General features: G+C 39.6%; 2 protein-coding genes, 1 long non-coding RNA gene and 1 other non-coding gene across 4 annotated transcripts in view; 1 reads left to right on the top strand and 3 right to left on the bottom strand.

The window, feature by feature from the left end:
* Positions 1-1,294, bottom strand: part of LOC109846031 (K(+) efflux antiporter 4-like) — a 15,933-nt gene extending 14,639 nt beyond the window's left edge. The window contains exons 1-2 of the mRNA XM_020415252.1: positions 1,177-1,294; positions 1,043-1,086 (exon numbers count right to left, since the gene is read on the bottom strand). Coding sequence (XP_020270841.1) covers positions 1,043-1,086; positions 1,177-1,294 — 162 coding nt within the window. The remainder of the gene's footprint in view (positions 1-1,042; positions 1,087-1,176) is intronic.
* On the top strand, positions 10,754-10,826 carry TRNAV-UAC. The gene has a single exon. It is a non-coding gene; the product is annotated as a tRNA-Val (tRNA).
* Positions 11,752-12,333, bottom strand: LOC109845050. The gene is made up of 2 exons (XR_002248212.1): positions 12,293-12,333; positions 11,752-11,955 (listed from the first exon to the last, which is right to left on the bottom strand). It is a non-coding gene; the product is annotated as an uncharacterized LOC109845050 (long non-coding RNA).
* Positions 12,883-22,965, bottom strand: LOC109845533 (syntaxin-71-like). Its single transcript, XM_020414792.1, is given in 10 exon segments — positions 12,883-13,019; positions 14,045-14,121; positions 14,233-14,295; positions 14,386-14,430; positions 14,513-14,581; positions 14,704-14,789; positions 15,824-15,989; positions 22,468-22,593; positions 22,689-22,730; positions 22,733-22,965. Coding segments are annotated over 10 exon segments (810 nt in total). The 5' UTR covers positions 22,850-22,965; the 3' UTR covers positions 12,883-13,000.

Consider the following 23,195-nt stretch of genomic DNA (forward strand, 5'->3'; position numbering starts at 1 on the left):
CTTTTTGACGAAAATAATACTTTCAGTTAACCCTCAATCTAAGGCTAATCATGGCCGTCCATTCTTAGATAATTGCTGTCCTCTTTGATCCAAGGCTGAATCCATTGCAAGATCCTCACTTTAATGGGATTGAAGTGGTAGGTTACTACAAGACTGTTTTGTTGGCTTCAAAAATTGCAGCCCATTCAGTTCTTGGTGCAAAAAACAGAAGTTGCCGATATATGAATTCCCACCACTGTATGCATAAGTTGTGCATAGGTGAACTTATACTACTGTACTTGAGTTACAGTAGGTCGGCCTAAAGACTAAGCAGATAAAGGGGTATATACGAAAATGGCTCTATACGATAATATTCTCAGAGGAGTTTTATAGAATATTGTTATGTCACGCGTCAGAAATGCACACGAAATATGCAAGGATGGAAAATAATTGGATTTTTTAGTATTTTTAAAATTTCCCGACCACGGATAGCTACACATATAATATAACACTCTAAATTATGTGAGTATGAGAATCAAGCATAGTTGCACCGCTAGCTAGCTCTCACACACATCTAAATTGCGTTCCGGGACGAGGAATGCACACATTGTGAACTGTCCTTTAGATCGTTCCAGTAAAGACATCATGTAAAACTCAAGATGTTTGAACAAATCATCTCTAGAGCTGAAAACCTGAATGATTTAAGCATGGTACAACCTCTCCTACTCACCATTTGAAACTGAATGTATTCTGTACAAACGTAGTTAAACAACAGTATACGTACGGTATATCCCTATCTACTTTGCACCGACCTGAAGCAAAACCTTTTCCCTCTAACAAGCTTTCTCTTCTTAAGAAGGTGCAATAGCATGCCTCTAATTTTCAGATTCGCAATAAACTTGAGTAGAAATTTAGCACATGTTCTAAGCTACATATTCAAGGCTAAACCTTGGGACTAACATCACAGATAAATACAAGACAGACAAACTAAGCTTTTTATTGGAGCTCCGATTCATCCCTCGACCGAATAAAAATGCTAACAATTCTATCACCAGCATCTGACCTGTTTCTCAGCAACGCTGTTGTTGAAACCCCCAGCATTGCTTTCTACAAAAACAAAACAAATTAAACAAACCGATACCAACAGTTTCGACCTAAGTAAACGATTTATCGAGAGGCGAGCTCAGATCTACTCGCCTCCATCGCTCTGCTCGCTCTCAGAGAACTCCTTCTCGAGCGCGCGATCGATTATCTCAGCGAAACTATCCGCTAGCAGGAGAAGCACGAGGACGGAGAGAGGTCCAGCGGTCGCCATTGGGCGCGGGCGCAGGTTTAGCGAGGGAGGGCGCAGGTTAAGCAGGAGTTGAGAGCGCGGTGACCACCGTCGCAGTTCTTTTTTTTTCTTTTCAGCGGTTGGAGTGGAGAGAGGAGATCTAGAGAGTGTGCGGACACGTGGGATGGGGAGGGGTGACGTCACCCGTCGGATGTCGGTTGGACGGTTGAGAGTGTCGCGACGTGCGACCCGTCGCTGTCAGGTTGTGATGGGACCGGTTAAGGGATATGGAGAGGTTGCGCGGGGCAGCGAGGTGAGAGGAGAAAGCGGTAGTCAGTTAATTTTCTTAGATTTGTGACCTTCTATAGTTACATATCCAGTTAATTAATGAAAGTGAGATATATTGTTGTTGGAAAAATAAATGAAAGGTTAAAAAGTGAAGAAGATAAACTATTCTCCTGATGAAATTGTTTTTTGGAAAGGGTGTGCGCCTAGAGACTCTATCTAGGCCCTAAATTAAGAACATGACTGAGGTCCCGTCTCTTAACTTTTTGCCCGTATATGTTTCGTCTAATACAATTTCTATTTTTTAAAATTATTTGAAAAGTTGTCGTCGTCTACGATCGAATTGGAGACCTTGATCCGACTTCTGGTGTGAAGAATATCTTTTTCAAAAGCCTACCCTAGACACAATTTTTCCTAGTTTTTCTGACTCACTGTTTATAATAATAATAAAAAAAGAAAGTGAAAAAGCATGATGTAAGATGGATTTAAAAGATGTTGATGAAAAATGAAATGCATGACATAAGATGGATTAGAAACTGTTGGTTGAAGCCCATCTAATACTGTACTGATCAGAATGATTAGTGATTTACGTTATCAAATCGTAATGTGAAAGACTTTGAATATAAAAATAGGTTTGAGTTCCCGTTCCTCAAGTATGTCTCCTGTTATTACTTCAAGAAAGTGCTACTCATACTTACTGTTTGCAAGATGAACTGCGATATGGCCTTTTTTGTGCCTATGATATATGTCTCCGCCCTTTGTCTCTTTTGTGAAAACAATAGGGGGTGTTTGACAACAATCACATTTGGAGCACTAGTCCCACTAACGTGAGGATCTGATGAACAATATTGTTTAGAATATAGTACCAATTTAAGTATACATAGATTATATTTTTTTAGGGAGATAATCTAGTGTTATTAACATTGCGTCCTAAGTCTAACTTGCTTAGGCCACTGCGAGTGAATAAGATGGTTGGGAAGTACATACAATATAGCTTCCACGATTTTGCGTTCGATTCTAGATTGGATTATCTAAAAATTCTAACATTCCAACTTAGTTAGAACACCTCATATTCATAGAGAAGGCAAATGTGTGTGTGAGAGAGAGAGAGCGAGAGAGAGAGAGAATGTGTATGTTCAGAGAAAGTTTGGCTATATTACCAAATTGGTATTCTAAGTTGACCCCTTAACTGATAAGGTCTTTTTTTCCACTCAGGTGACAATAAGGCATTCTAAGTTTCACACGGTGACAACTAGGTCTAATTTCATGCCCGACCAGCATTGTCTCCAGCAATCGACCTCACGTGACCCGCGCGTGATCACTTAATCCAACGTGGGTAGATGATGTGGCAAAGGTTAAACGGGGATCATGACCACCCTAAGATCCCAATTCAACCCCAAAATACCCAGATTCCCCTTCCTCACCAAATTGACCTAAAAATTGAACAGCAGAAGGAGAGAAGGAGCGAAATTTGAAGGTGGAAGAAGTTATCGTACTGAATTCAGAGATTCCCTTTTAGGAGTATGTGATTGGCAGCAGAAGATTGGCCTTGGGAAGATAAAGATGAGATAGAATCTCGTTGAATTTTGAGAGATTCGTCAACCAAGGGCCAAAAAGGTGAGAATCTCTGTACTTGGTGTAGATTTGATGTAGATTTTGAATGATTATGTTGAGATAATTTAAGTGGAAAGCAATATATATGCAAATTAGTGTTTTTTTTGGTTAATCACGGTTGTGGGTTTTTTCAAATATAGTGACAATGTGTGTGAAATTTTAAAATTCATGTTTAATTTGTTTTTGGTTTTATACTGTGCAAATGAGTAGGCCTCTAATGATAAGATTTAGACATGAGGGGGCACTTTGATTTTGGTCCAAATGTGAAACACACATGGGGTGATTTCGGTGTTGGGATCATTAACGTGGATTCCATATCTATTGAGCTCTTGACAAATAGGAGTAAAGAGTTTGGTTACAATATTTGTGGAGAGTTTGTATTACTTGATAACTGGTGTTGGATTGAGAAGTGGAGGTTCGTAGCCCTAAAATACAGATCAAGACCTTGCAATCATGGTTGCACTGGATCATAGGGTAATAGAAGTTTATGCAAATCATGGTGTTGACGTGCCATCAGAAGTGTTAGAACCTAATCCTAAAAAAGGGATAATCCTACATCTAACCCTAATATGACATCTCCAACAAGAAATTCACCTTAGTTAGGGAGAAAGAAACTAACACCAAAAGGAAAAGCAAAGGTAACTGAGGGTCAACCAAGTCTTGTACACTCCACAAACCTCACTCTAGCACTACTACATATTCCTAAAAAAAAAAATCAACCCTTACCTATAAATAAAGAATCTTCCTCCATTGATGATGATGACTCAATGGAGGATGAAAAATTATAGCATTGACCCTTTTAAGCCATTAGATGATAATGAGGGTGGAGATCACGAATTCATAGAAGAATTTAGGAGACATAATTTGGAAGGAAAAGGAAAGGAAAAACTATAATTTAGATGATAATGTAGGAGACATAATTTAGGAGACATTAGATGATAATGTAGTCCTGTGTGATAACACAAGACTACATGTAAACCAATGTGCACAAGAGAGGGTTGACAATGTGAGTTACATGAAGTTAGGAAGAGGAACAAAGAATTGCCAAATTTTAAAAAAGGGAGGATAGCAATCAATTTAGGAGCAATGTTGGTAGATGATGGTGAGGGTCCCCCTACTATATTTTATAAGCCACCACAAGCTGTATTGTTACAAACTGCACCACAACAACAAGAGAGGGAGGAGAAAAATACTCCATTACAAGCAGGATCTCATGAACCACATGCATAATATAACCAGGTAAGTTCGTGATAATTCATAAATTATTAATGATAGTGCATCTTGTACACCATATTGCATATTATCCTTGAATACATTTTTTTTGAAAGGAAGAAGCAGGGTGAGAACCCCTGCTCATTATATATAAAACTGTAAAAACCAAAAACTGTGATAAGTATATACAAATGAACACGTAAAGAGGAAGAAGAGGAGCCAGGAGAAGAAATTTTCGGATGGGAGCGGACCTTGTCGTCATCAACCAGAAAATTTCTCCACTGGCTCCTAGCTTCCTAGGGGAGAAAACAAAACAAGGAGGAGAGCCACATCAGGGGAAAGATCTAGGTTTAGTTAAAGTTATTACAAAAGATCTGACCAAAAGAAACCAAAAGCTAGAGATCTGAAGAAGCCACCACTTGTGAGTACTAGGATTAGCTTGGGAAATTCTCTCCCTTATTGTCCTCCAGACTGGATTTGGCCCCCTTGAATACATTATTTACTGAATTCACAGGATCATCCACATGAAGCTATACAAAGAGGGATGTTACATGAGGATGGCATTGTTGGTGGACAAGAACGTACATGACCTTTTTGAGGATTTGAATATTCGTGGGTCACACTCTATAGAGGCACAATGCCTAGCTAATCTTATTGGCCTCCTCATTGGACCAGACCAACTACGAGGGAGGTTATCATAGTGAGCAAAGAGAGACCGATAATGAAGAGCCTTTGTATGATAGTGAAGAAATGGAACCAGTTCAGAAAAAGGAAAAAGAAAAGAAACTGAAAATAAATTATAAGTATTTTAATGAGGACGCAGATATGAATTTAGTTCATTTGGAGGGAGGTATATTTTTTTTCCCTTCTTATAGCATTCACTTTGGTGTATTGATTTAAGATATTTGTCTATTTATAATGTGACTTAATTAATCTGTTCTAACTATTGATGCACGATTAAAGTTCACATCTAGAATTTTTTTTGAAAGAAGCAATTTTGAATTACTCCATTTAGAAGCACTATGATCTTGTGCACTTAAAAAAATTGACAAACAGAGAATTGATCTATTATTCAAATGGGGACCGATAAAATTCTCTCTTATTTGAATTGCTCCTTTAGATTATACAAAAGGTCACTTAGCGCTTCAGCCCGATCCTCGGCCCATTGGCCCACGGTCCACTATAACTTATGAGGGATTAATCAAAATAAGACATTTTTCGACTTGGCCTCGAACAATGGACCTTTTGAAACAACAAAAGATTTACTTTCCACTAGGCTACTAAACATTTATGAAAAGTACTTGTAGTTAATATATATATAGTTTTAAGAAGGTGCAATAGCATGCCTCTAATTTTCAGATTCGCAATAAACTTGAGTAGAAATTTAGCACATGTTCTAAGCTACATATTCAAGGCTAAACCTTGGGACTAACATCACAGATAAATACAAGACAGACAAACTAAGCTTTTTATTGGAGCTCCGATTCATCCCTCGACCGAATAAAAATGCTAACAATTCTATCACCAGCATCTGACCTGTTTCTCAGCAACGCTGTTGTTGAAACCCCCAGCATGCCGACGTGGCATTGCGGAGGCGGTCCGCGTCGGCGCAGGCGCAAGGTAGCAGGAGAAGCACGAGGACGGAGAGAGGTCCAGCGGTCGCCATTGGGCGCGGGCGCAGGTTTAGCGAGGGAGGGCGCAGGTTAAGCAGGAGTTGAGAGCGCGGTGACCACCGTCGCAGTTCTTTTTTTTTCTTTTCAGCGGTTGGAGTGGAGAGAGGAGATCTAGAGAGTGTGCGGACACGTGGGATGGGGAGGGGTGACGTCACCCGTCGGATGTCGGTTGGACGGTTGAGAGTGTCGCGACGTGCGACCCGTCGCTGTCAGGTTGTGATGGGACCGGTTAAGGGATATGGAGAGGTTGCGCGGGGCAGCGAGGTGAGAGGAGAAAGCGGTAGTCAGTTAATTTTCTTAGATTTGTGACCTTCTATAGTTACATATCCAGTTAATTAATGAAAGTGAGATATATTGTTGTTGGAAAAATAAATGAAAGGTTAAAAAGTGAAGAAGATAAACTATTCTCCTGATGAAATTGTTTTTTGGAAAGGGTGTGCGCCTAGAGACTCTATCTAGGCCCTAAATTAAGAACATGACTGAGGTCCCGTCTCTTAACTTTTTGCCCGTATATGTTTCGTCTAATACAATTTCTATTTTTTAAAATTATTTGAAAAGTTGTCGTCGTCTACGATCGAATTGGAGACCTTGATCCGACTTCTGGTGTGAAGAATATCTTTTTCAAAAGCCTACCCTAGACACAATTTTTCCTAGTTTTTCTGACTCACTGTTTATAATAATAATAAAAAAAGAAAGTGAAAAAGCATGATGTAAGATGGATTTAAAAGATGTTGATGAAAAATGAAATGCATGACATAAGATGGATTAGAAACTGTTGGTTGAAGCCCATCTAATACTGTACTGATCAGAATGATTAGTGATTTACGTTATCAAATCGTAATGTGAAAGACTTTGAATATAAAAATAGGTTTGAGTTCCCGTTCCTCAAGTATGTCTCCTGTTATTACTTCAAGAAAGTGCTACTCATACTTACTGTTTGCAAGATGAACTGCGATATGGCCTTTTTTGTGCCTATGATATATGTCTCCGCCCTTTGTCTCTTTTGTGAAAACAATAGGGGGTGTTTGACAACAATCACATTTGGAGCACTAGTCCCACTAACGTGAGGATCTGATGAACAATATTGTTTAGAATATAGTACCAATTTAAGTATACATAGATTATATTTTTTTAGGGAGATAATCTAGTGTTATTAACATTGCGTCCTAAGTCTAACTTGCTTAGGCCACTGCGAGTGAATAAGATGGTTGGGAAGTACATACAATATAGCTTCCACGATTTTGCGTTCGATTCTAGATTGGATTATCTAAAAATTCTAACATTCCAACTTAGTTAGAACACCTCATATTCATAGAGAAGGCAAATGTGTGTGTGAGAGAGAGAGAGCGAGAGAGAGAGAGAATGTGTATGTTCAGAGAAAGTTTGGCTATATTACCAAATTGGTATTCTAAGTTGACCCCTTAACTGATAAGGTCTTTTTTTCCACTCAGGTGACAATAAGGCATTCTAAGTTTCACACGGTGACAACTAGGTCTAATTTCATGCCCGACCAGCATTGTCTCCAGCAATCGACCTCACGTGACCCGCGCGTGATCACTTAATCCAACGTGGGTAGATGATGTGGCAAAGGTTAAACGGGGATCATGACCACCCTAAGATCCCAATTCAACCCCAAAATACCCAGATTCCCCTTCCTCACCAAATTGACCTAAAAATTGAACAGCAGAAGGAGAGAAGGAGCGAAATTTGAAGGTGGAAGAAGTTATCGTACTGAATTCAGAGATTCCCTTTTAGGAGTATGTGATTGGCAGCAGAAGATTGGCCTTGGGAAGATAAAGATGAGATAGAATCTCGTTGAATTTTGAGAGATTCGTCAACCAAGGGCCAAAAAGGTGAGAATCTCTGTACTTGGTGTAGATTTGATGTAGATTTTGAATGATTATGTTGAGATAATTTAAGTGGAAAGCAATATATATGCAAATTAGTGTTTTTTTTGGTTAATCACGGTTGTGGGTTTTTTCAAATATAGTGACAATGTGTGTGAAATTTTAAAATTCATGTTTAATTTGTTTTTGGTTTTATACTGTGCAAATGAGTAGGCCTCTAATGATAAGATTTAGACATGAGGGGGCACTTTGATTTTGGTCCAAATGTGAAACACACATGGGGTGATTTCGGTGTTGGGATCATTAACGTGGATTCCATATCTATTGAGCTCTTGACAAATAGGAGTAAAGAGTTTGGTTACAATATTTGTGGAGAGTTTGTATTACTTGATAACTGGTGTTGGATTGAGAAGTGGAGGTTCGTAGCCCTAAAATACAGATCAAGACCTTGCAATCATGGTTGCACTGGATCATAGGGTAATAGAAGTTTATGCAAATCATGGTGTTGACGTGCCATCAGAAGTGTTAGAACCTAATCCTAAAAAAGGGATAATCCTACATCTAACCCTAATATGACATCTCCAACAAGAAATTCACCTTAGTTAGGGAGAAAGAAACTAACACCAAAAGGAAAAGCAAAGGTAACTGAGGGTCAACCAAGTCTTGTACACTCCACAAACCTCACTCTAGCACTACTACATATTCCTAAAAAAAAAAATCAACCCTTACCTATAAATAAAGAATCTTCCTCCATTGATGATGATGACTCAATGGAGGATGAAAAATTATAGCATTGACCCTTTTAAGCCATTAGATGATAATGAGGGTGGAGATCACGAATTCATAGAAGAATTTAGGAGACATAATTTGGAAGGAAAAGGAAAGGAAAAACTATAATTTAGATGATAATGTAGGAGACATAATTTAGGAGACATTAGATGATAATGTAGTCCTGTGTGATAACACAAGACTACATGTAAACCAATGTGCACAAGAGAGGGTTGACAATGTGAGTTACATGAAGTTAGGAAGAGGAACAAAGAATTGCCAAATTTTAAAAAAGGGAGGATAGCAATCAATTTAGGAGCAATGTTGGTAGATGATGGTGAGGGTCCCCCTACTATATTTTATAAGCCACCACAAGCTGTATTGTTACAAACTGCACCACAACAACAAGAGAGGGAGGAGAAAAATACTCCATTACAAGCAGGATCTCATGAACCACATGCATAATATAACCAGGTAAGTTCGTGATAATTCATAAATTATTAATGATAGTGCATCTTGTACACCATATTGCATATTATCCTTGAATACATTTTTTTTGAAAGGAAGAAGCAGGGTGAGAACCCCTGCTCATTATATATAAAACTGTAAAAACCAAAAACTGTGATAAGTATATACAAATGAACACGTAAAGAGGAAGAAGAGGAGCCAGGAGAAGAAATTTTCGGATGGGAGCGGACCTTGTCGTCATCAACCAGAAAATTTCTCCACTGGCTCCTAGCTTCCTAGGGGAGAAAACAAAACAAGGAGGAGAGCCACATCAGGGGAAAGATCTAGGTTTAGTTAAAGTTATTACAAAAGATCTGACCAAAAGAAACCAAAAGCTAGAGATCTGAAGAAGCCACCACTTGTGAGTACTAGGATTAGCTTGGGAAATTCTCTCCCTTATTGTCCTCCAGACTGGATTTGGCCCCCTTGAATACATTATTTACTGAATTCACAGGATCATCCACATGAAGCTATACAAAGAGGGATGTTACATGAGGATGGCATTGTTGGTGGACAAGAACGTACATGACCTTTTTGAGGATTTGAATATTCGTGGGTCACACTCTATAGAGGCACAATGCCTAGCTAATCTTATTGGCCTCCTCATTGGACCAGACCAACTACGAGGGAGGTTATCATAGTGAGCAAAGAGAGACCGATAATGAAGAGCCTTTGTATGATAGTGAAGAAATGGAACCAGTTCAGAAAAAGGAAAAAGAAAAGAAACTGAAAATAAATTATAAGTATTTTAATGAGGACGCAGATATGAATTTAGTTCATTTGGAGGGAGGTATATTTTTTTTCCCTTCTTATAGCATTCACTTTGGTGTATTGATTTAAGATATTTGTCTATTTATAATGTGACTTAATTAATCTGTTCTAACTATTGATGCACGATTAAAGTTCACATCTAGAATTTTTTTTGAAAGAAGCAATTTTGAATTACTCCATTTAGAAGCACTATGATCTTGTGCACTTAAAAAAATTGACAAACAGAGAATTGATCTATTATTCAAATGGGGACCGATAAAATTCTCTCTTATTTGAATTGCTCCTTTAGATTATACAAAAGGTCACTTAGCGCTTCAGCCCGATCCTCGGCCCATTGGCCCACGGTCCACTATAACTTATGAGGGATTAATCAAAATAAGACATTTTTCGACTTGGCCTCGAACAATGGACCTTTTGAAACAACAAAAGATTTACTTTCCACTAGGCTACTAAACATTTATGAAAAGTACTTGTAGTTAATATATATATAGTTTGAAAACTCATTTTGAAAAGCGGTTTTGACAAAAAAATCCAACAATTATACACTTTTTGGGGGGAGATAATCTAGTATTATTAACATTGCATCCAAATAAGTCTAACTTGCTTAAGCCACCTCGAGTGAATAGGATGGTTGGAAGTTCTAATATGGCTTTCCACTATTTTGGATTCGATTCTGAAATAGAGTATCAAAAAAGCCTAGATTGATTAGAATATCTCATATTCGTAGAAAAGGCAACATTCTAAACGAACGAATGCTGAGAAAAGAGAGAGATGCAATGTCATAACGAGATAGTTTGAAAGTATATTAAAGCATCATACAATCAGGTGCTGTGGTGTAGTGGTTATCACGTTTGTCTTACACACAAAAGGTCCCCAGTTCGATCCTGGGCAGCACCAGTTTTTTTCAAATAATTTTAATTTTAATTTTAATTTTCTCTCACCCGCGATTTCGTCTCAAATGACCTAATTTTTCCAACATTTTATTGTTTAAAATAAAATATCTGTTATTTTCTATCACAAAACATATCTTTTTTCCCCTCATCCATAAATTTGTTTGTTACTCTCTCAAACTATGAATATGGTTCTTACTCCTTATAATCATACCGCCAAACATTAACAGTTTTTGTAATCTATTTAATCAAAATTATTTTAAGGATATAAGGTGAATGTGTGGAGCATCAAAATTTTTTAAGACTTGAGTCATCTCTGTTTCAGATATGATATTAATAAAATAAAATAAAAAAATTGCATAAATCACAAGTCAATCTTGAGAAATTATCAATTAAATCCCGACAAAAGCTTGAGTTGGATGAAGTGAAGTGGAGGAAAACATGATAATTATTATTTATACAGGTAAAAATCACAAAACCCCTTTGAACTTCAGGTGATTAGCACAAAAGGATCATACCCTCTCAAATTTAGAGAAAATGCCTCTGTATTCTGGGAAGTCTCACAAAACACTCCTGAGCTTTCCAAAACTTCTACCTACCGAAACATAATCGTTTATATATATACATAAAGAAATAACCACCCACTCCGGGTAGAATTATAAAATAAAATTCCCCTCTATTTTATTCATCTTCTGAATTTACCCAATATATATTCCCCAACATTTGCGGTTTCTATGTAGAATGATTCCAAGATTACTTATTTAAGTATTGAAGATGAAGATGCGTAACCTACTGACCTCAATGATGATTTAAATTTGTGATTTTTTGCACAAAGTGACCCACAGGCCTTATACCCAAAATCTTTCACCAACATAAACTTAAAAAACAAAAGATTTTANAAACTACAAAAAAAATAAACCAAAGCACTTGCAGAAAATGACTGGGCGGTGATCAAACACGATCCGCCTTTTAACCACAAATCTAATAAGCTTACAATTATAACAGAACAAATGTTTGCTACAAATTACGAGCATAGATGCAATTTTTCACGAACCAGACAGCTGTACGATGGAAGTTCACTGTTACGACCAGAAGGAAGTTCATGACAACAAGACGTCTTCTCTTCGTATCTATACCTATCATAGTTTTTTGCGTCAAACGGGCGACAAAATAAAGGAGCAAGGAATAATTTAAAGTTGAATCTAACATAGGTATATAATAATAATAATGATAAAACCAATTGAGTTCTGAACTAATGAATAACTAAGAATGTATAGAGACAAATCATCGGAGACAAGGTCTCTAGGTGGTCCTGCTCATCGCTTCTCATATACATTAGACAAATCTCAATCAGACAAATGACAACATTCTTGTATAAACAACCGACACTGAATCACACACAAGCAGAAACAAATGGTAGCAGAGAAGGCGGAAGAAGAGGCTGAGATAATTCACAATATACATGAAACATACCATAACATGAATAGTCTTCAAGCATAGGATATTCGGAGGCGCAGAATAGGCAAGCATCAACAGACACGGAAACCAAGATTGAAGATGAAAATGCCATTATACAGTTATCGACTAAAATTCAGGCTTCAGACAAAAAAATTAAAAATAGAAGTTTCTAACAAAAAGAAGAATCAATGACTCAATGGCATCCTAATCAATATCAAGATCTGTTTCGCAAATGCAGTAGCAGAGGAGCTTGAGGCCTTAGCTTTCGTGGAGGAATAAGAGAGAAGTATGGGTCAAATTAAGGATTAACAGAAGTTTTAACTCTGCTAAAAAGATGGAGTGACACTCTAGCTCTCTTTGGATATAGAAGTTAGCGAGGTATTGGTTATCTTCCAGCTAACACAACAAAACAAATGACGACACAACTCTATTTAGCAAGAACACGTCTATTATTAAGTCACGTCAAGCATAGATGTAAGTCGGCAAGCCCCACACATATATATAATGTATATTTAAGGATTTACTGCATGTGTTGGCGTGTCATGTCTATGATATGATGGTATATCAACATGCAATTAACACTCACATGATACCTTATTTGACATGAAGGTGGAAAACCTTTTTCATTTGAGTTGGTAACTCCAGCACAAAAAGTTGATTACACCATGATGGGTCATGGACTTCACCCAACTCCTCTACCCCTTCATTCATTCATTCATTCATTTAGGGGGTGTTTGGCAATCTGAAAGTAAATTTAAAATATGTAAGTTACTTTTTTTTGCAAATGACTTTTACATCTATGTCAGCACGCAAGTGAAATACAATGTTTGTTTGAAAAATTAAATTATTATCGAAAGTGCAATGTGAAGATGATGTGGCAAAATAAGATTAATTAGAAAATATAATTAAAATTATTTAATTAAATTAGTTACCTTTTTGTCACTTTCATGTGACTTCACCACTTTTTTAGGGAAGTCAAAATTACATTAAATCATATGTGGCAACTTTCTTACATCTCACTTTCATAACCACTTACATGAAAACAGGATAGTTAGAAAGGGCTAGATGAAGTTATGGTTCTGTACGGAAGTGGTCTTAGGGTTAGGAAGGATTTGATGAACTTAAGGTTCCATATGGTAGTGTAGTTAGGGTGTAGGAGTTTGATAGTCTCAGGATAGAGGATAGTAGGTGTTAAGTTTGGGTGTAGGAGTTTGATAGTCTCAGGATAGAGGATAGTATGTGTTAAACAATTTGTGTCAATTGGTTGTTTTGTAACAGAGTCTTACAGTGTCTACTAACCAATCCTTGAGATCGGAATTATTTGTGCACAACGAATGATGTTTTCTGGGCTGCCAAAGAGTAATTCCCACAATGTTTGGACACAACGCAAATATAGCGTTCACTAACATGTAGTTCGACTCCAACCAGCACAGGGTATTGCAGGTTGTAGCTAAAATGTGTTAAGTGGACAGCCAAATTTGGCGCAACAACACTTGCAACCTCTAACACAACGTGTGACACCCTCTTTTTTGGATCAGCATAATCGTTATAAGCATTGTAGTTGTTGGAGCAGAAAACACCTACCACTTGCAACCAAATCTAGGGTTATTTTCCCCTTACAACCAAATGAAAACCCAACTTATAGCACCACTTATTGCAATAATACTTATTAATGAGCCACCTATGAAATTAATAATTTGCGAAACAGGACCTAGACACTACCTTACTGCATCTAGCATGAAGATGGAACGAAGAAAAGAAACTTACTTGTAGAGATAAGCAGCAATGCCAAGAATTATGCAAAGGAGGATTATATCTATGCAGAAGTTCCGACTCGATCTCAGCTGGATAAAAAAAAAGAAATGCGAGATTTAACTAGAGTTTAGATAAAATAATAACCTTTCCACAAGAAAATGTGTAAATTTAGGATCTGCAGCTAACAATATGTAACTTACCTGGTTAACAGTATCTTTAAGTCTCACATTTGTATTTTTCAGGTCTGCATTAGCCCTGTCAACCTGTCTCAAGCAAAAGACTATAGATTAATAAATCATGAATTTCACCTGATTTTCCAAGTTTTAACATAAATAATAAAGTCAGGATTTTACCTTGCTGTCAATCTCATCCATTAATGGAACTTGCCTGTCCATTTCCTGTACGGTGGAGATTAAAAGGTAAGATTTGATTTGTTCTGCGGAAAAGAAAAGAAAAAAGAAGAAAATACACAAGACGGACCTCATTCATGTCATGGGCCATATTTTTCAGCGTATCCAATCCTTCAGCAATGACATCCAAGCCTTGATCCTGGAAAATTTTAAAGTGGCATTAATTATAGGTTTAAGTAATGATAACACCAACATTCAAAAGAGATTAACTAAGAGAGGAGACAGATAAAAATGTTTATTCAGCAATGGACAGCTACTTGCCTGTTTTATTTTGCGCATCTCATACTCTTGCCTAAACTGAGATGATTCTTCAGTTTGCTGAAAGTACTCGCTATCAAATTTGCCATCTACATAAAGTGCAAGAACAATATATTTCAAAGAGGGGAAACATTTGACATAAAATAAGAAAGACAAAGCCTATGCCATTGAATGAATGTTTCCTTTCTTTGACAAGAAACAAACATGAATCCAGAACATTGTATGAGACCTTGGCCATGTGAAGACAAGAGAGGAGCAAAAATATTTTGAGGGTTCTTACCATTTACACCTTTCCCAAGAAACTAAAATTAACATCAACAAATGTCTGAAAGAAACTACTTGGAAGTTCCAACTCGACAACAATCTCATATCTTATTGGAGAAATTATAAAGGATTTAAAAAGCCCCACTACCATCTAATATAAATAAATAGAGGTCATGCCGATTCTAAACAACTTTCGTGATCATTTTGATGCATGCTCGAATAGCAAACTCTCCAGAAAGAAGAAAAATTGCTAGTTGGTCAAATTGTTGTTTTATCTTCTTCACATCAGATGAGAAAACAATGCCTTCAATTCCTTGTAAACTTTGTCGAAAACTACAGAGAGCGCAAGGACAATGGTTTACTTCCCTTCACTCCAAAAATGTCTTCGATGTTATTAGATGCTCGATTAGATTATTCTATCCCGGACAAAACTCAACTATATAGCTCCAAAACTCCGTTTTAGCTAAACACATCACCAAATCCTGAATGGTTAACAATAGTAACAATCTGATGCAAACTTTGAGCATCAGTTATCTCTTAATCCTGAGTCATTGCTTCAGTGGAATCCCTAGTCAAATGACACACCACATTACAGCTTTTCAGATGAATCTCCACAATCTGCTTCAATTGGAGATAATTATCTCCATTCAAATTTGACCTGTAAACTCATTGGAAACGAGCTCCAAAATGACTATAGTAGATTATGACATGATTATCTATCAGAACGGAACCTCTTAAACAACACAGAACAAAATAAAGAACTAAAAGATAACCAAACAAAACAAAAGGTTAATTGCATTCTGAAGACCAATTAAAAATCATCGATGACTTCTAGATATATGACGTAGTAGTAAGTCACCTGAAGTTGAGTCAAATCTGATCTCTGTTCGAGAAGCTGAACCTCCCCAACCTCCACCCTGTTTTGCTGCAGTTGCAGTCCCATCGCGTATGGACTGAATCCTTTCTGGCAGTGCTAGAACCAAATCATTTCTAGCAGCAAGTTCTTCTTTTGAAAGTCCTTTAACCTGAAGTAATTTTAACGGAGAATATATCGTTACAAATCTAGGAAAATGCAACAAAACAAGCTCACCAAACTCCTCGTTACACCAAAACAAAACAAAAAGTTTTGGAAAGACTGCATAAACACTCCATTTTTATCTTTAAATGAATCTTGCATTGCGGCTAGTGTAGCAATATATCACTATGTTTGGGAGCTCACTAATGGAGGGCAAGGAAAAGGAAGGGAAGGAAAAATAAGAAAGGAGATGGAAAAGGAAGGGGAGGAGAAATATAATATAATGTTTTGGAGCTTAGTAAACGGAATGGAGGGGAATCATTGCTTAGTCGTTGGATTCATAACAGGATGGTCCAAAATCTTACCCCTCCATTCGCTTTATATTAAATTAAAAAAACATTCCCAAACAAGATTAAGCTTTTCCCTCAACTCCCCCTCTATACTTCATTCACACCCATCCAAACAGAAATGAAAGCTCTTGGTAAGAACTAGAGGGAAAGAAACCTTAATCAATAAATCACGAGGAAAATAGAGAAAACCCTTATATCTTATTATGAAATCTCTTGGGCTTATATAGGCCCCTACAAACACAACTTACAAATAACCCCATTCATATTATTAATATGTCAACACTCCTCCTCAAGATGGGTGAAAGATATCCACTAAGCCCATCTTGTCACATCCTCTAATCATATTTACCGAGCTAAGTCACTTAGTCAGACAGTCTGCTGCCTGATCCTTAGTTGGAACATGACTTAACTCTAGTAGTCCACTGTCCAACTTCTCTTTGATGAAGAACATATCGATCTCGATGTGTTTGGTTCTATCATGCTGCACTGGGTTGTTGTCAATACTGATGGCTGACTTGTTGTCACACCACAGCTTCATCTTGGCTCCTTGATCCAGCTTCAGCTCCACCAGTATACTCTTCAGCCACAGCAACTCCGCAACTCCCAAGGTCATAGCTCTATACTCTGTCTCAGCTGTCGATCTCGTCACCACTGACTGCTTCTTGCTCTTCCACGAGACCAAGTTACCTCCTATAAAGATGCAGTATCCTGAGGTGGACCTTCTGTCATCAGCACAGCTAGCCCAATCAGAGTCGCAGTAACCCTCAATGCTTACGTGTTCATTCTTCCTGAATATCAGTCCTTTTCCGGGGACACTCTTCAAATACCTCGGAATCTGGTACACTGCGTCCATATGACCCTTCCTCGGATCATGCATGTAGCGACTCACCACACTCACTGCAAAAGAGATATCAGGACGTGAGTGACTCAAATAGATCAACCTGTCCACCAGCCTTTGGTATCTGTCATGATCAACTAGTTCCCCAGCCTCAGCACCCAGTTTAAACTTCTGGTCGATCGGTGTAGTTACAGGTTTACACCCTAACATCCCTGTCTCTTTGAGAAGATCCAGTGCATACTTTCTTTGGGATAGGACAACCCCCTCCGCTCCTCGAGCTATCTCTATTCCAAGAAAGTATCGAAGCAAACCAAGATCTTTCACCTCGAATTCCTTACCCAGTTTCACTTTGAGTTGTGCAATCTCCTTCTTATCATCCCCTGTAATAATCATATCATCTACATATACCACAAGCATGGTAATGTGGCATCCATTTCGTCGAAAGAACACGGTATGATCAACGTTAATCTGTTGGTACTTCATACCTATCATAGCCCTCCTAAATCTGTCGAACCAAGCACGGGGACACTGCTTCAGCCCATAGATAGACTTTTTTAATCTGTAGACCTTGCCCACTGTATGATCTGTGTAGAATCCTGATGGTATCTCCATGTATACCTTTTCCACCAGATCTTCATGAAGAAATACATTCTTCACATCTAGTTGGTATAGCTTCCATCCACCATTTACTGTCAGAGAGATCAAGGTCCGAACAGTGCTCATCTTCGCCACCGGTGCATAGCTTCCATCCACCATTTACTGTCAGAGAGATCAAGGTCCGAACAGTGCTCATCTTCGCCACCGGTGCAAAAGTCTCATCATAGTCGATGCCACCGAACAGTGCTCATCTTCGCCACCGGTGCAAAAGTCTCATCATAGTCGATGCCATATGTCTGACTATACCCTTTTGCCACCAGGCGAGCCTTGTAGCGCTTAACCTGTCCATCTGGATTCTGCTTCACAGTGAAGACTCACTTGCATCCAACTGCTCTTTTTCCTTCTGGTAGTTTTACTAAATCCCAAGTGTGGTTCTTCTCAAGAGCTCCTAGCTCCTCGTGCATAGCCGCTTTTCACTTTGGATCCTTCTTAGCAACCTGCTAATTGTTAGGTACAGTAACAGAGTCCAATGATGCAATGAATACTTCATGTACAGTAGAGATGTTAGAATATGATACAAACTGGGCAAGATCCCAACCATATCTATCGGAAGGATTTCCCGTATTACTGCGAGTAGTCCTCCGTACTGACATTAGTGTGGGAGGAGTAAGGAGAGGAATGATATCACCTTGGGATGAATCTGATGGTGGTGTAGGTGTCTCGGGAGTCGGGGCAGGCATTGGCAAGGGACTTAGCACCAGTGGCAAGGGACTTAGCACCAGTGACACTGTAGGTATTATTCATGTAATTTGTTTTATCTTCTTACTATAGGTAAGTAGCTCCCCTTGAACCGTGGGCCTAACACCTCTTGTCTCCTTCTTTTCTTATTCTTCATTTTCCTGCTCCTCAACTAATTCTTCCTCCCAAGGAATCGATAGAGAAATTAATTTCTCCACATTGTTCACCTGCCTCTCACCATTCTTCCTCTCTGGCCTCATACTTTCAGTATCGGGCGAGTTACCAACGGATGAAGTTACCTCCCGGGTGTAATATGACTCGAGTTCTCGAAAGTGCACATCCATGCTCACAAACAGCCTCTTCTTCACCGGGCTCCAGCAAACATATCCCTTCTGAGTAGCAGAATATCCGACAAAGATGCACTTCACCGCTCTAGGGGCAAGCTTCCCGACGGATGGCCTATTGTCCTTCACAAAGCACACACAGCCAAATACCTTTAGTGGAAGCATCCCACCATTATCTCCCTTTAACGTCTCACACGGAGACTTTCAATCCAGCACTCGCGAGGGCAATCTGTTGATCAGCTGAGCTGCGATCAACATTGTTTGCCCCCATAATGTTTCTGGGACATTCATGGAGATCATCATGCTTCTAGCAACCTCTAAAAGATATCTGTTCTTCCTTTCCGCTATCCCATTCTGAGCTGGTGTGTATGAACATGTAGTCTAGTGCTGTATTCCCTGAGCTGACAAGTATTCCCCAAACACTCTGTTGGTATACTCTGTCATATTATCAGACATTAATACCTTTATCACTGCTCCGTATTGAGTCTGAACATACCTATGAAAGTTTTGAAAGTAACCAAACACTTTACTCTTATTTTTCATCAAGTATAACCAAGTAACGCGAGAGAAGCAATCAATGAAGGTAACAAAATACTTGTATCCATTCATACAACTTGTGGAACAAGACCCTCAAACATCTGAATGTATCAGGTCAAATGCATGAGAACTCTTATGATCAGAACTAACATAAGAGCTTCTAGTAAGCTTTCCAAACTCACATGCATCGCACACAAGTTTCTGTTTATTTGCTTTCTCAAATAAAGATGGATACAACCTACTTAAAACACTAAAGGATGAATGTCCCAAGCGCTGGTGATGAAGCATCAACACACTCTCAGCACTCATCTTGGATCCTACTCCTGCTCTCTCTACCATTGACACCAACGCTGAATCCAACCCTTCACGATCCAGGTATCATAGTCCACTACTCCATGTGGCAGTCCCAAGTCTCCGTCCTGTCCCCTTCTCCTGGAAGATCACCTTGAAAATGTCAAAAGAAACAATGCATTTTAGTTGGAGTATGCTATGTAGCACGGACACGGATCCGACACGGCCATCCGACACGCCGACACGAGACAAATCCTAAAAAATACATAGGATACGTGTGTTCGACACGTGTGTCCGACACGGACACGACACGGCTTCATGTTTTGCGTGTCCGTGCTTCATAGGGAGTATGATAGCATTAATGGACAAAAGATTGACTGGAAAGGAAGGAGCATGTAAAACATTGAATAAAGTTACAGAACCTGTACAATTAACTGTACCATTACTAATCACTGGTTAAAATGTACCATCAGTTGTTTGGATACTATCAGCCGATACTTGGTGAGTATATGATGAGAACTCACTAGCATTACCTGTTACATGTCGAGACGTACCGAAGTCGACTATCCATTCTGATGATCTATCGGGAGACATAGAAGCAAGAGCATGTATGTCATCAGTACCTTTGGTCGGATGAGCATAAGTAGCAGTGTTGCCTCTGGTGAAGAACGAAGTGGATGCCTCCTCAGTCCCACTTCTCCTGTCTCCATCTCTTGCTACTCTCTGCTTCCTCCTGAGTATCTCCAGGAGCGCATGATCCTCCTCAGTAAAGACCATCTCAATTGCTTCTTCTCTCTCTGCTAACATCAGATTTGCCCGGTTGCCTGCTCCTCTTCCACCTTGCCGACCCCCACGACCACGACCATGACTTCCGAACTGTCCACGTCCACCCGAATCTCCTTCCTTGAGTGGCTTAGTGCAAGCATGCCTTAGATGACCCACTTCACCGCAGTTGTAGTACTGTCGAGTCTTCCCCTTGGATCCAATGTTGCTAGAGGCTGTCAGTGCTGACTTCACCACAGGAAGTCTACCTGTCCCCGCCTGCAGCCTAATACGAATCTCCACTTGGATTATGGCCACAGGCGCTCTACCTCTGTGGCATATTCTTGTACAGTCCTTTCTCCCTGGACTGTGACGTTAATCTCTCCTTTGATCTGGAACACCCTCAGATTATTCCTCACCCCATCATAACCACAGGAAGTCTACATGTCCCCGCCTGCAGCCTAATACGAATCTCCACTTGGATTATGGCCACAGGCGCTCTACCTCTGTGGCATATTCTTGTACAGTCCTTTCTCCCTGGACTGTGACGTTAATCTCTCCTTTGATCTGGAACACCCTCAGATTATTCCTCACCCCATCATAGGTCCTCCTCAACTTCTCCCAGACATCCTTCGTCTTCTTAATGTCATCCACTATGGCGGCGATCGACTGGACCAATGAGTTGAGGAGTCAGATGTACACCAACATATGAGTGGACTTCCACTCATCTCTTCCCGCCGAGCCCTCAGCCGGCTCTGTCTTCTCTCCTGTCAAGTACCCCTCCAGGTTCCTCCCTGCAAGGGTGTATCTCACCCGCCGTGACCAGCTCAGGTAAGTAGCTAGTTCATCAAGCTTCAGATCGATGGGTGGAAGTTCCAACTTTGTCGGTGGCCGTGTCGCGCTCTCACTAGCCGACAACTTCATCAACTGCATCAAAGTTGAGAACTTCGCGAAGTTCAACTTCTTGATGATCTCCTCTATCGATCAGGCTTTAGATCAACCACATGTTCTCCTTCTCTTCGAACCCTTGTCGTGCGCAGTAAAAATTTCGACAATACTTCTGCTGCACAACAAGAGTAAGATCTCAACTAAATTCTTGTTTCTCAACGGAAACAAGAACCGACAGTGATATATCTCAACACCGTAAGATATACACTCTTCCTCTTATCAGTTCTAAGACTGACATGTCGAGGGAATCGAACAAGCTACACATCCTCTCATCAGTTCTATGACTGATATATCGAGGGAATCCAACAAGCTACACATCATCGGCGCTGGGTTGGCGGCGGTTAGGCGCGGGTGGCAGCGGGTAGCGGAGGGCGCGAGATGCGGGGGAGGAAAGACGGCTAGGCCAATTGCGTGCGGTGGTTTCCAGCAGCAGTCGCGTTTCAGCGATGTGGGGTATGGGTGTGATTCAGCGATGCGGATGGTAATTCAACGTGCCCGGGGGGCATTAGTAGGGGTTGCGGGTGCTTCAATGTGCGGTGTGGGTTCAGCGAACAGACGCGGTAGCGCTGGGTTGGGGACAGTGGGCATACGGGGGGAAAGCGGCGCGTGGTGGCAGCCGGCCGAAGGGGCTAGGCTCTGATACCATGAGGAAAATAGAGAAAACTCTTATATCTTATTATGAAATCTCTTGGGCTTATATAGACCCCTACAAACACAACTTACAAATAACCCCCTTCATATTATTAATATGTCAACAAATCACAAGACAGAAACTGACAGATCAGTGTTTTAGTCAAGCCAAGGAGAAAATTTCCTCCTACGACAGCAGAGGTCTCATTTATGTCCGTTTTGTGTGAAGGGGATAAAAAAAATCTCCTAGATTAAAATATTTTAAAGATATTCACCAATTAATTGGGGAAATCTGCTCATCTGTCACTTGAATCCACAATCTCAAATAGTCAAGTGAAGGATAAATTCCATAAACCCATGCCACATGAATTCGAGAAACACAAGAAGATGCATTTTTTTCCATGGATATCTCAAATGCATTGCAAAAAAACTAAAAATGGACCAAAATCAAACCTTTTTAAGCGCCAATCTCTGCAATTTGGGAACTTCCTCCATCAACCTCGCCTTCGTCCGCCGGATCTCCGCATTCAGCGCCACCGCCGACGCCCTATTTTTCTCCCGAGTCGCCAACTCCGCTTTCTAAACAACAACATCAACAACAACCAGATCCATCAGAAATCCCCAAAGAAAAACCCTAGTCCTAAACCTAAAACCCTAGGCTTTGAGAAATGTACCTCGAGAGCGGCCTCGATATCGGCCTCGACGGAGGAGTAGAGAGGCGAGCGAACCCATCGTCGCCGGAGACGTTGGGATCGCCGCGGTGCTTCTCGACGTCGTACTTGTCGTACTTGTGACAGATCGCGTCGACTCGAGTTAGAATGTCGATTACGCTCATTTTTTTTGAATTTTGTTTTCCCTTTTTAAGGTATTTGTTTTGATTTTTGATCTGCTGGTTCTTTTGAGATGCGGACGGAGCGTAAACAGGCTGTTTGTTTGGTAGACGGAGACGAGATTTAAAAAATAAAAAATAAAAAATAAAATAAAAAATAGCTAACTTAAAGGAAACCCCCCGTACTTTGGACGATTATAAGATGAACACCATAACTTTCAAAATATCACAAAACACCTCCTTAAGTTTGGCTGTTTGTGGGTTATCAGAAAACCCTCTTCAACCTTAAGTTTCTTCATAAAATCCCCTAGTGTGGTTAAATGCATTTTTAATGTCCACATGGTTGGTAAAT

Source organism: Asparagus officinalis, chromosome 6 (assembly GCF_001876935.1).
Source record: "Asparagus officinalis chromosome 6, Aspof.V1, whole genome shotgun sequence".
In the NCBI taxonomy this organism is placed as follows: domain Eukaryota; kingdom Viridiplantae; phylum Streptophyta; class Magnoliopsida; order Asparagales; family Asparagaceae; genus Asparagus; species Asparagus officinalis.